General features: G+C 57.5%; 3 protein-coding genes across 5 annotated transcripts; 2 read left to right on the top strand and 1 right to left on the bottom strand.

Moving 5' to 3' along the window:
• The first annotated feature begins 28 nt into the window (after positions 1-28).
• Positions 29-2,227, top strand: RPUSD4 (RNA pseudouridine synthase D4). Of its 2 annotated transcripts, none has more exons than XM_042033998.1 (6): positions 29-310; positions 519-720; positions 938-1,031; positions 1,123-1,273; positions 1,538-1,635; positions 1,775-2,227. In XM_042033998.1, exons 1-6 carry the CDS (start codon positions 49-51, stop codon positions 1,958-1,960), a joined length of 993 nt encoding a protein of 330 aa, XP_041889932.1. In that variant the 5' UTR covers positions 29-48; the 3' UTR covers positions 1,961-2,227. The 2 variants fall into 2 exon arrangements, with proteins under 2 accessions (XP_041889932.1, XP_041889934.1); XM_042034000.1 differs by having other exon boundaries at positions 216-310; positions 572-720.
• A 95-nt stretch (positions 2,228-2,322) lies between these two features.
• Positions 2,323-6,612, top strand: PANX3 (pannexin 3). The gene is made up of 5 exons (XM_042033985.1): positions 2,323-3,465; positions 4,133-4,275; positions 4,376-4,590; positions 4,724-5,388; positions 6,209-6,612. The coding sequence occupies exons 1-5, from the start codon at positions 3,285-3,287 to the stop codon at positions 6,268-6,270; spliced, it is 1,266 nt and encodes a 421-aa protein (XP_041889919.1). The 5' UTR covers positions 2,323-3,284; the 3' UTR covers positions 6,271-6,612.
• Positions 6,580-12,144, bottom strand: SIAE (sialic acid acetylesterase). 2 transcript variants are annotated; one of them, XM_042033982.1, is made up of 10 exons: positions 11,996-12,144; positions 10,383-10,547; positions 9,175-9,338; positions 8,953-9,091; positions 8,684-8,867; positions 8,293-8,402; positions 8,075-8,208; positions 7,709-7,863; positions 7,435-7,630; positions 6,580-7,358 (listed from the first exon to the last, which is right to left on the bottom strand). In XM_042033982.1, exons 1-10 carry the CDS (start codon positions 12,045-12,047, stop codon positions 7,077-7,079), a joined length of 1,581 nt encoding a protein of 526 aa, XP_041889916.1. In that variant the 5' UTR covers positions 12,048-12,144; the 3' UTR covers positions 6,580-7,076. The 2 variants fall into 2 exon arrangements, with proteins under 2 accessions (XP_041889916.1, XP_041889917.1); XM_042033983.1 differs by lacking the exon at positions 10,383-10,547.
• Positions 12,145-12,169: the final 25 nt, after the last annotated feature.

Raw genomic sequence — 12,169 nt, 5'->3', positions numbered from 1 at the left:
CAATCCCTCTGGATTCCACGCTGTCCCTCAGTCACGGAGCAGGAGCATATGGGAGGCAAGCAGGCTGCTGCAGGTCACAGTGCAGTTTGTGTGGAAGCCAGGAGCTGTTTGTCCACCACTGCTGGTGTCCTGTTGTCTCCTCAGATCCCCAAGGACCCGACGCAGCGATGGCTCCGGGAACTCGCTGCACTGAGCCAGCAGCTGCAGCAGGTTCACCCCAATGTCCTGGCCAAGATCCTTAAGCAGAGAACTCTCTACCAGAATGAGGAGATTGTGGTGATAGACAAACCCTACGGGCTGCCTGTGCATGGTGAGGGGGAGTGGGGAATGGAAATGGTTCCCTGGTGCTGACAGGGATCCTCTGTCTCTGTCCTTCCTGTGCTGGGGTTTCCCTTCCCAGGGAGGGTTCCAGGGGCTTGGTCACTGTCAGATCTCGGCCTTCCCCTCACATTTTGGGGTGATGTAGGGCGCATGGGGAGTACGAGAGTTGAGACTCCTTGCTGCCCTGGGTCACACAGGCGGCCCTGGCATCAAGAACTGCATCGCTGATGTGCTGCCCATTTTGGCCAAGATGCTGGAGAACATGAAAGCTGACCCCCTCCACCTCTGCCACCGCTTGGACAAGGAGACCACGGGTGTGATGGTGCTGGCACGGAGCAAGGAGGCAGCGGAGAAGATCCGTCTGCTCTTCAAAACCCGTCAGGTGGAGAAGATCTACTGGTAGGAAAGGTTTGCGTGAAGAAGGGGCAGTGAAGGGGGTTTAAAAAAGGAGGGGACAATCCCTGGGGTGTGGGGGCTTTGTGGAAGTAGGGGGTGTTGCTTATCTTCCTCCTTCAGCACCATTTTATGAGACTGGGTCGTGAGAGAGGAGCTGGGGGCCGGGGGGGGTTCCTATCCTGTGAGTGACACCCCGCAGACCTCTGCTTTCCCTTTCCAGGGCAATTGTCCTGGGGGACCCGGACCCTGTTGAGGGCATTGTGGAGATCCCCATCGTGGAAAAGGAGGTGCAGAGCCACCAGTCCCACTACAAGGTGAGTCCCGTGTTCCCTCAGCTGCCATTCTGGCCAGGCAACCCCAGCATCCCTCCTGCCTCCCCCAGCTCCCCCTCTCTCCACCCTTCAGATGACGCTGGCTCCCAACTACCGCCTGCGTCTGGAGGATGGGAAGGTGATGAAAATCCGCAAGAACCGGAATGCCGAGAGCGCGGTGACTCGGTACCGCCGGCTGGCCAGCGCCTCCGCCTGCTCGCTGCTGGAGCTCCAGCCCATCACCGGTGAGTGAGGCCTGCCGGGGTGTCCCAGGGCTGGATCCACTCTCTGTGCAGTCAGCAGCAGCTCTGGAAGGGGGAACTTACCACTAGACATGACTGGAATCCTTTTTGGAACAAAGCTCTGGGAATAAGCCCCGCTGGGGCGATGCTTTACTGCCAAGCTGTTTGCTGGCTGCCAGTGATTTTGGCGTGGCATTGTCCAGCACTGAGGGTGGTGGGTGCCGAGGCCTGGCACAGCTGGATGTCACCTTCCTGTTTTCTCCTCAGGGGTGAAGCACCAGATCCGGGTTCACCTGGCCTATGGCTTGGGATGTCCCATCCTGGGGGATCACAAATACTCACACTGGAGCAAACTGGCACCCCAGGTAAGGCAGGTCTTGCACTGGGGAGCAGCCGGAGCTGGATACAGCCCCTTGTGTCCCCCAGCTCCTCATGGGCTGGGGATTTCAAGTCTCAGCTGAAAAGCTGCAGTTTTGAAGGGAACATTTTCCATCCTTGCTGCAGAAGCTTCCTGAGCTCACCCTGAGGAGGCTGAAGCTGGAGCAGAGCAAGGCTCGGCACCTGCCCCTGCACCTGCACGCCCACCGGCTCCGCCTGCCCCTGGGCCAGCCCTTAGACTTTGTCTGCAAGCCGCCCCTCTTCTTCCAAAAAACCCTGAGGAAACTAGAGCTGGACATCCCTAAGGACTGACGAGGCGGGACTGGAACGGTGCCGTGTATCTCCGCATCTCCAGCACGTGGCAGCAGCTGTGCCCACCTTGGAGCCGGTGGTGGGGTGAAGCCTGCAGTCTCTGTGCTGGTGCTGATTCAGAGTGGGGGCCTACGCGTGCTTCTGGCCCAGGAAAGCAGCTGGACACACTGAAGAGCCTCTAGACAAACAAGGATGAGTGGAAGTTGGGCTTTGCCTGATCTGTGTTTTGAACTTGTCTCCGGGCAATAAAAGCTCCAGTTCCCTCGAGGGAAGGTGTTGTGTGTCTCTGTGCTCTGGCCAGGTGGGACTCAGTCCCTGTGTAGGTTTGACTAGACTTAGGTGCAGCCCCTTCCTGATTTTGGAGCTGTCACTCGTCTCTCCAGAGTTGTTTAGCTCAGATTTGGAGAGTCCTTTCATTGGAAAATCCATCGAAAGTGCAATTTGGCAGTGGCTCTGGGTTTTTTTTGCTCTGCTGAGAGACTGCATGGGGAGTTCCTTGGCTTGGCTGGGCTGAGCAGCTCTGAGACTGCCCCTGCTCCGTGCTGCCAGCAGCGTTGGTGTGGGTTTCTCAGCACTGTGCTGCAGGGGGAAACTGTTCTGTCCCACTGCCCCTTCAATTACCCCATCCCTTATTTCTATTTATTTGGATCTCTTGCTCTTGGGAGCTTTCTTTGGAGTCAGATTCTTCCCCCTGTGCCCTGAGAGGGAGGCAAGAGGAGGGATTGATGATCTGGGGAATTGCAGCTGATGTTCTGCCTCAAAGTTGCCTCATTTGGCATCTCCTGACCTGTCCCAGGAGCTTGGGGCTCGGCAGCAGGATGTCCTCTGGCCCCTCTGGCTGGTTTGGGTGCTGGAAAGGATTTTCTGTACCCTGCGGGCCCACCGTGTATCTGGCTGGGGCTTCTTGTTGGGGGAGGGCCCAGTACCCTGGCTCCCTGCTGAAAATAGCTGGGACCCCCATGCCCTCGGGCCGCAGCGCCAGGAATCTGTTGGCTGATGAGAGAGGGATGTAAAACCACGGGGAGCCAGGAGCGGCTGCGGCCGGGCAGGAACGCTGCCCTGTAGGAATGTTGTCAGGGAGGAAAGCTGCCTTCCCAGCTCACTGCTGCGGCTGTTAGGGTGGGTTTTTCTGTTTCTATTTGTGAAAAGGCTTCCCCTGTAATTAGGAGGTGATTTAACGCCCTGTCTGAGCTGTCGTTCACAGCACTGGACACAGCGCTCGGGCAGTCTCTCAGCAGGGACACCTCAGCCCGGCAAAAGTCACTCCTCGAGCCAGTCACACCTCAGGCAGCCCTCATCAGCATCTCCTTTTCCTCACTTCAAAATGTCCCTCTCACACACGGCTGCTGAGTACATGCTCTCTGATGCTCTGCTCCCAGATCCCAGCAGTTCCCGAGCCAAGGGCTTGCGGCTGGAGCTGCCGAGCGATCGCCTGCTGAAGTTTGTCACCGTGGGGCTGCCCCTCTTCCTCGTCTCGCTGGCTTTCGCCCGGGAGTTCTCTGCTGGTGAGTTGTGGCTTTTCCAATGTGTTCTTCGGGTCGTGGGCAAGCACCAGTGGCGGTTTGGTTGTCGTGGCAAACCCCTCGTATTATTGATGGTGTCGTGATCTGAAGCAGAACAGCCTGGAAGTCCTGTTTTAGGAGCTGTTCTGCCTCGTGGGTATTTATTGATGGTTTTTAATGGATCATAATTCCATTACGATGGGAGAGCCTGGGAACAGCTGTGTTAACCCCAGGAGCAGCACTGAGTCAATGCCCAGCCACAGCTGTTTGTGCCCTTTGGGTGCCACGGGCTTGTTTCTGAGGAGGAGGGTGCTGGCAGCACGGAGAGATGCGTTGATAGTGCATTGTGACCTCAGGCTAAATCTGGTCTCAGCCAACATCCAGCTGCTGTCCCTGAGGATTTGGTTTTACTCCAGCTTCTGGCTGGTCAGTCTCTAATTCCCTGCCCTGTGTACACACCACGACACACAAAGGGTTTCTGTTTGGGAAGAGATGGAAAAGTCCTTGCTAGAAACACAGCAGCTCCCAAATGACCACGAAAAAGGCTTTTTTTAAGTCGAAGCAATGCCTGAGATGTAATTACTCTCCTGTAAGGCATTGGCTTGTGGCAGTGGAATGTTCCTCCACCCTCCACGGCTGAGGTTTGCTCTCCTCCTCCTCCTCACCCCAGGCTCCCAGATCAGCTGCTTCTCTCCCACCAACTTCACGGGGAAGCAGTCCGCCTACACCGACACGGCTTGCTGGGACTCCCTCATCCACCATGGTTTCGACGCCGAGGGACGTGCCGTCACCAAGTCCCTCTGGGCTCTCAAGGTAGGGTCAAAGTCACGTCTGGGTGCCCCTGCATCCCATCTGGATGTCCACAGCAAGAGCGACTCCACATCCTCAGTGACCATTCATCTTCTTTGCCCAGGTCTTCCCCTACTCGCTGCTGGTGGTGGCAGTGCTGATGTACCTGCCGTACCTACTGTGGCGTTACGCCGCTGCCCCCGCCCTGCACTCCGACCTCCTCTTCATCATCGACGAGCTGGATAAATCCTACAACCGCTCCGTGCGCCTGGTGCAGCACATGAAGAAGGTCCAGCAGGCCAGTGCCGAGCCGGAGCGATTCTGGGAGGAGTACGAGAGGTGAGGCCAGGCCAGGTCACCGTGACCCTTGGAGTCCCTCCATGTGGTGTTGCGGCTGCATCCAGGATGGACTTGGGTGAAATGGTGCAGTTTGGGGGTGGCTCTCACTGCCCCTGTGTTCCTCTACCCCCAGGGCCCGCCGGGAGAGGTATTTCGAGTTCCCGTTGCTGGAGCGGTACCTGAGCTGCAAGCAGCACGCCCATGCCCTGGTGTTCATCTACATCCTGCGGAACCTGCTGCTGCTCCTGTTCCTGGCTGCCACCTGCCTCTACCTGGTCTTTCTGCACCTTAACATCTTCTTCCAGGATGAGTTCAACTGCTCCATCACAACAGGGCTGCTCCAGGCAGAGCCACACATCCCCCCGCTCATCCCTTGCAAGCTGGTCTTCTTCTCCGTGTTCCAGCTCATCAGCCTCTCAGTTGGCAGCGTCTATGTCCTCCTCATCCCCGTTGTCATCTACAATGCCCTGCAGCTCTGCCAGTGGGACAAGGGGCTGCTCTCCGTCTATGAGATGCTGCCTGCCTTCGACCTGCTCAGTCGCAGGATGCTCACCTGCCCCCTCAACGACCTCAACGTCATCCTTCTCTTCCTCCGTGCCAACATCTCTGAGCTGACCTCCTTCAGCCGCCTCAATGCTGTCAGCGCCCTGAGGGAAGCCACTGCCAACAAGGAGGACATCGATACGGTCATCGACTTCATGACGCTGCTGGCTGGGCTGGAGACCACCAAGCCCAAACACCAAGCTTGCACCCCCGAGGCCGAAGGCAGTACAGCCCTCTCCAACGGTGCAGCCCTAGGTAGGCTTTTTGGGTAGAGGCAACTTCTTCCCTCTTCCCTTGGCTCCCACACCACCAGATCCCACCCTGGAAATGTGGCTGGACCACCCAAAATCCTTTGCCAAGACCTTAAGATGTTTGGGGCATAGTTGGGGGTCACTGTGAGGGTTGACAAATCCTGAAAGGGGTTCTGGCATCCACAATGTGATGCTACTGTGATCCAAGGTGTGGGCAGGAGTTGCCATAGGAACAGCAAGCCAAGAGATTGCTGCTTAAATCCAAGCTCTGGGCAAACTGCGGGGCTGGGAGGGTCCCTGTTTTTGGCAGCTCATCCTGCTGGGAGTGGGGTTGGGAGTTTTAAATCCTGGGAGGCTGATGCCAAGGATGCCATGCCTGCCCCCTTCTCCTGTTCACATGGCACTGGTGGGCACAGTGGGGCTGTGTGCAGAGATGGAGCTGGGTTCCAAGACAGAGCCGCGTTCCCAGGGCCTGCACTGCTCCCTCTCCCATATACTTTGGGTTTTGGGGAGCTGGATGCCTCCTTTGGGGTCTCACAGGGACCCCTGGTGCCCATGGCAAGTGGTTTGCAGGCTGTGTGAGACAGCCCGGCCCCACAGGTAGGAGCCGAGAGGCCTGGGCTTCGTTCCTGGCCCTGAACACAGAGTCTGAACTGTGGTTAAAAAAATACACAGACTGAGCTGGATTCTGCATCCTCGTTGCCATGGCAACCCAGGGCCAGCACAGCTGGCTCCTGGGCCAGTTACCCGGTGCTGGCACAAGCCCAGATCCTAGTCTGCCATCGCCCAGCTAATTAACTGCCTGCTCTTCCCCCCTTGTCTAGAACCAAAGCCTGGAGTGGAAACGATGGGAAAAGCCTCACGGGACTCGCTTGGATCTGCCTGACCCAGAAGCAGGCAGCAGGAAGGGATCCTGTGATCCCAGGATCCACTTTTCTGACACAGCTGTGCTGCAGCAGCGGGGCTGAACCCACCTGTGCTTCCTGCACTTGGCCTTTCCCTTCTTATGTACATTTGTCCAGCAAAAAGGGTTAAACAATCCATGTTTTGTGCAGAACCTTTCAGGTCTCTTATTCTAAGTGCTGGGTGCCACGCTGTGCCTCTTCCACACAAATTTCCCTGCTGTTATGGCAAGAGGTGGAGAACGGAGGATTAGGAATGCTCCTCTGAAGGAAAAACCAATCCAGAAATAAAATGAGGTGGTTTATTAACTGTTTATTAAGAGAGGGTGGTGGAAGGCAGTCGCAGCCCAGCCTTAGTGTTTAGCTGTGGGTTTTTGGCAGAGCTCCTCTCTCCCTGTCTCCACCCTGCAGCTGGAAGCTGATCCCTGGATCCTGTGAGCACCCTACCCTGGGGATCAGCAGTCCGTGCCCAGAGAAATGGGGTGCCCGGGGGCCCAGGACCAGCTCCATGGGCAAGGGAGCAGCAGTGAGGGGCTCAGCTCCCACTGGTGTGTCTTGCTGCTTACATCATTTTCCATATATTTAATTTGTCCTTACATCATTTTTCATATATTTAATTGTAAATTGGCTTTTTCCCCCTCCCTCGACCCTGTAGCCTTGGCTGGAGTCCAAAGAGGAGCTGAAAAGTTGTTTAATTAATAAGGTAGTAACCAAGCCTCTTCCTGGCTTGGGAAGGGGCAGTGCCAGGAGCCTTGAGTGCTTTGCCAGAGGCCTGAGCTCACTCAACTCCCTAATTTAGGGGGAACCTGGAGGCGGGGAGGAGCAGCAGCTCCCTCCCTCCGGCAGCATTCCCTGCAGGGAGGGTGTCCAGCAGGAAGGGGGGTGCAGGCAGCCCCTGGGGGTTGTAGAGGGGGCAGGCCTGGTACTCACAGGGCCACTCGGACCAGGCATAGCGCAGGCCCAGCACCAGCGTCCTGCAGCCACTCAGGGCCAGTGTCACCGTGCGGGACCCCACGGCCACCACCGGTGCCGGCAGCCACTGGCACGGGGATGCCTGGCTGGAGCAGCACACCTGGGGAGGGGAGAAACCCCTATCAGTGTTGCTTTCCTTTTCCCAGCTCTCTGGGGAGGATTTCCCACCCCCTCACCTCAAATGCCTGTGCATCCCTCTGACGGCAGATGAGCTCCTGGCTGTAGGTGATGTTCAGCAGCCCCCTGGTCACCTCCAGGATAGCCCGGGTGGGATACGGTCCCTGGAACACGAGGTCCTTGTCCCCGTACGCCACAGCCCTGGCACCCAGCAGCAGCCGGTGCGCCACATTCTGCTTGTCCCGGGGGTGGATACTGCCGAGGAAGAGGAGGAAGATGGGGTTGGTACCCAAAAATTCCATCCCTACACCCTCACCCCAGCCCAGGACTCACCTGCCATAGGGAGAGTGCTCATCGCCCAGATCCATGGCAACGGCCATGAAAGTGCTGGGCATCCTGGCATTGGGAACAACCCCCAGGTCGGCTGTCTGGTGCCAGCGGAGCCGGGCAAAGCTGTCGTCCGCACTCCGACGACGGTAGGTGGACAGCTGGGAGTCACAGGGAAAATGGGGGAGTGGCTCAGCTTCCCAAAACTGGCCACTGCAGCCCCTGCATGGGATTTTCAGCACGTGGCAAAATGCGTCCATGTGTTTTCAGCATCCTCTCCCTGCTGCCAACATGGAAGTGGCCTCCAGTGTGTGAAGCCCCCCTGGGTATCCCCACAGGATCATGGGGGCCCTGCCTCTCACCCTCCCACACCTGCACAAAGCCAAAGGGCAGAAGCTGCTCCGTCTGTCCGGCTGATCCAGCATGGAACGCCCGGCGCCAGTCGGCGATGAGTGCAGGGAAGGTGCAGTTGTACTGGTCTGTGTGCAGGAGGGTGTTGTCCTCACCTGTCCCCCAAAAAGAAGGGCTTATGAGAGCTCGGTGGGACAGCAGGGGCTGCTCCACCCCTGGGGAGAGAAATGGGGGCTCACCCTGGTACCAAGCAACACCCCGCAGGGTCATGTTGAGCAGCGGGTGGATCATGGCGTTCCAGAGCACGGAGGGCGTTTGTGGGCCAGAGAGATGCTGATATGGGGAGGTGCTGGAAGACAAAGCTAGGCTTAAGGGGGTGCAAAGCACAAGGCAGGCTTAAAGCAAGCACCATGCCAAAGGGAGCTCTGGGGTCCCTCCTCTCCCTCTTTACCCACCCAGATGTGCCTTATGCTCTTGGCATGGGAGGGGACTTTATCCTAAGGGGGCATAAGGATGCACAGAAGGGGCAGTGAGGCTTCGGGAAAGGAGGTGGGGTGGGAAGGGATGAGGATACTCCCCAAAAGCAGCGTGGTACAGGGCAGGAGGTGTTTCCACGGCACCTTCTCTCACCTCCTCGTGTCCTCCGGGAGCCCACACGCCTGCAGAACCCGGCGGGAGGACCAGGCCTCGATGGGGGTCCCCCCCCAGGCCACCTCCACCAGCCCGATGGGGGAACCCAGAGCCTCATACAGGGAGCGTCCCAACAGCCAGCACACGGCCGAGAAGTAGGTGAAATTCCCGTGGCCCAGGTTTTCTACTCAAGAAACAGCAGGCTATAAAGGGAAAAAGTGGGGGAAAAGCCATTTCCAAGCTCTCTTTTGGAGGCCCATTGCACTCACCAGCCGTTGGAATGGACCAGGGCAGGTCGATCCGCTCCAGGTCCTCCAGCTCAACGTCGGAGCGGGCAGGCGCCGCAGCAAAGATACGGATGTAGGGATAGCGAGATGCCATGGCGAGCTCCTGGCTGGCATTGGCCACCTGAAGAAGGGGCAGGAGCAGGCAAAGCACTTCCCTGCCTGATCCCTACCTGATCCTGCCTGATCTGTGCTGGGGGGCCTTACCTGCAGGACCGTCATTGCCATGTTGCTCTGCCCGCTGCAAAGCCACACATCTCCAAAGTAGATGTCCCGCAGGGTCACGTTCTCCAAGCCCTGCTCAGCTGTCAGTGCATAGGGACCACCCTGATCCACTGGGTCCAGGACAGTTGTCCATGTCCCAGAAGGTCCTGGAGGAAGAGGATGATTCTTATCTTCCACCACCATTATGAAGGCTTCAAGACCTTTGCCAGGATGTTGAGTGGGGAACAGGGTAAAGCTTCCCCACCACAAAGACAGGTTGGGGAAATGGATTTTGGAAGATCTCTGCCATCACAGGGACCTTCCTCCTGCAGGAATTAAGGGGTTAAAAGAGAAAATCTGGAAAACAAATGTGTGTCAGAGCAGAAGCTGCTGGGAGGAACTGGGATTACAGGAGCAGCTTGGTGTGTGTGACACTGAGATGTCTCTGGTTAATTTTAGAGGCGCCGAATCGAAGCGTAAAGATTTTCTGCTAGAGCTTAAGAGTGGATTTTCTGGCTGGATCCTGCAGATCTCCTGGATCGCTGCTCTCTCACAAGATACCTCCAGGCTCTTCAGGTTATGGAGGTGCCCTTGGCCAGCACTTTCACCCCCCAAAGGTGATGAGCTCCCCCCCAACTCTTCAGGCAGTGAGGTAGCTGGGATTTGAGGCGCCCCTGAGCTCTCCCAGCCCCAAGGAAGGCTCTGCTTGCACAGGCACCATCCTTTGGGGCTTAAAGATCCCACAGGATCCTCCAAGGGGTCATAGATCGAAAAAGAAGCCAGGAGTGCTCTGGAAATTCTTCAGACATGGTTTAGACAGGGAGAGAAGCTAAATTCCCCTTCTCCCCTCCACAGCCTCATCGCTCGGCTCAAGCCTGTGCAGTGCCACCCACTCCAGCAGCAGCTCGGCTCCCGCTGGGCGCCCACGGGATCCGCTGCTGGGAACCAAAGTGAGCAAAGGCTGGCGCCGGTGGGGAGGGGAATGGCTGAGCCCCCCCAGGTCTCCTGGAGAGGGAAAAGCACGAGCTGGAGATGTCACCACCACCTCTGCAGCCCCAGGGCAGCAGTGTGACAAACCTCAGGGTGCTGACAAACCTCAGGGTGGTGACAAACCCTGTCTCACCCCCCCATCAGCTCCGATTTGGGCTCAGACAAATTCTTTGGCCACCAAAACCATTGGCCTCAGTTTCTAGTGAAGGTCTGGGACTGACCTTTAACCTGTGCTGTTTTCTCCATGATGATGAGGCCACCGGCCCCTGAGAGAATCACGGTGACCACGGCCCCCAGCTCCCCGTGGCCCCACACCACAGCCCCTGACGGCTTCTTCTGCAGCACCATGTGGTCACCATAGTAGGAGGCAAAGCCGAGCCTTCGCCCTGGAATCAGCAAACAGTGCAAACATCAGCTCTGAGAGGAAAACACCCTTTCCATGGCCTCTGATCCCCTCTTAAATACAGATTATTTGAGATCCCTCTTAATTTACAGCTTTCTGGTCAGCCTTAAGGTGGTTAAAATCCCCACAGAGCTGAGGAAGAGGCAGAATTTAAAGTCCACAAGAGGGAATTTGCCTCCCAAAGCACAGGGAGCATGTTACAGCTTGTATTACATGGATTTGGATACAGACTTTGGTAAAAATTCTTCTGTTAACAGCATGGGAGTGTCTCTCCCAACCCAGCCTTGCTAATAAATGTTCTGGTGTATTTTTCCCATGGAAAAAAGTTTGTCAAGGGGTGGGATGGGAAACATTGGGTGTGCAGCATTGGCAAAGGCACCTTCTGTGGGGACAGAAGCAGAAGGCTCAGCCCTGGCACCCCCAAAAGGCCCATTTTTGCAGTGTGAAAAGAAAATCATGCTTGAAAAGGGGGTCAGGAGCAACATTTGAGGGGTGATCTGAGATCCCCATTGACCAAATCAGAGCTCATGGAGCCTCATCTCCTCTGCAGCTCATCCTAGGCTGGGTTTAAGGAAGGAAAGGAAAGGAAAGGAACGACGTCCTCAACCCCTCAGGAGTCAGCTGCATCGCTGGTCCCACTGCCTCATGCCACGAGGCTCTGGGAGTTATATAAAAAACAAGTCGGAGGAGAAAAAAAAAATTAAAACTGAGACGCCAGGGAAGAGTGGAGGCTATAAAAAGCAGCTGGGAGGAGGGAAGGGAGAAGAAGGGAGGAGGGAAGGGAGGAGAGCCCACGAGACACCACTGAGGAGCCGCATGTGGCTCCCACCTTACGTAAAGCATCGTCCCACGGCAGCAGTGCTGGGCCAAGGGCGTTGGGGAGGGGCTGGGGGTGTGAAGGGTATCAAAGTGGGACTCAAGGGGTGCAGAGGGCATCAAACTGGGGCTCTGGGAGTGCAGAGGGCACTGAAGCAGAGCTTGGGGGTGCAAAGAGTGTGAAAGAGGGGTTGGCAGTGACAAGGGCATCAAAACTAGGCTAAGGGGGAAGCCAAAGGCATCGCGGTGGGGCTGGGAGAGCACCAAGGGCCCCAAAGTGGGGCTCAGAGTAGTGCCAATGTCATCAAAGAGGGTCTGGGGGTTCAAGGGGCATCACAGTGGGGGGTTTGTGGGGGGTGCCAAGAGGGGCACCCTAAAACGCGGGGCTGGGGAGGTGCCAATGCACGTAAGAGGCTCGGAAAGGCGCAAAGGGCACCAAATCAGGGCTTGGGGGAGCTTAGGGAATTCCACGGGCATCGGAGCCGGGCTGCTGCCATGCCAAGGGTTCTGACGGTGCCAAGCGCCCCGAAGTGGGTCTGGGGGGGTCTCGGGGCAGGCTGCAGAGGGTGCCCGCGGGGCTGGGGGGTCGGAGGTTGACCTTCCCCAGCCCTTTACCTGCCGCCGCCGGAGCCAGAGCCAGCAGCGCCAGCAGGGCCCACGCCGCCATCCTGAGGGGGACAAGGGGCTGTGAGGGCGCCGGGACCGCCGGTGCCCCCCGATACCCGCCGGTGCCCCCGGTACACCCCGGTACACCCCGGTACCCCCGGTACCCCCGGGCCTCCACCGCCC

This window comes from Corvus kubaryi, unplaced genomic scaffold, assembly GCF_017639235.1.
Source record: "Corvus kubaryi isolate FWS band 111438036 unplaced genomic scaffold, C.kubaryi_AGA036_p1.0 37367, whole genome shotgun sequence".
Lineage (NCBI taxonomy): Eukaryota > Metazoa > Chordata > Aves > Passeriformes > Corvidae > Corvus > Corvus kubaryi.
Note: the sequence above shows the minus strand (reverse complement) of the source record. Positions and strands in the feature narration are given on the sequence as shown.

Excerpts from the sequence above, each read along its gene's own strand:
- RPUSD4 (XM_042033998.1), top strand. The coding sequence starts at position 49 with ATGGGAGGCAAGCAGGCTGCTGCAGGTCACAGTGCAGTTTGTGTGGAA. Across the intron at positions 311-518 it reads CTACGGGCTGCCTGTGCATG|GCGGCCCTGGCATCAAGAAC; the intron begins GTGAGGGGGAGT and ends TGGGTCACACAG. Across the intron at positions 1,274-1,537 it reads GGAGCTCCAGCCCATCACCG|GGGTGAAGCACCAGATCCGG; the intron begins GTGAGTGAGGCC and ends TTTTCTCCTCAG.
- PANX3 (XM_042033985.1), top strand. The coding sequence starts at position 3,285 with ATGTCCCTCTCACACACGGCTGCTGAGTACATGCTCTCTGATGCTCTG. Across the intron at positions 3,466-4,132 it reads CGCCCGGGAGTTCTCTGCTG|GCTCCCAGATCAGCTGCTTC; the intron begins GTGAGTTGTGGC and ends TCCTCACCCCAG. Across the intron at positions 5,389-6,208 it reads CTCCAACGGTGCAGCCCTAG|AACCAAAGCCTGGAGTGGAA; the intron begins GTAGGCTTTTTG and ends CCCCTTGTCTAG.
- SIAE (XM_042033982.1), bottom strand. The coding sequence starts at position 12,047 with ATGGCGGCGTGGGCCCTGCTGGCGCTGCTGGCTCTGGCTCCGGCGGCG. Across the intron at positions 10,548-11,995 it reads TCTGGCTCCGGCGGCGGCAG|GGCGAAGGCTCGGCTTTGCC; the intron begins GTAAAGGGCTGG and ends TGCTGATTCCAG. Across the intron at positions 9,339-10,382 it reads GAAAACAGCACAGGTTAAAG|GACCTTCTGGGACATGGACA; the intron begins GTCAGTCCCAGA and ends CTCTTCCTCCAG.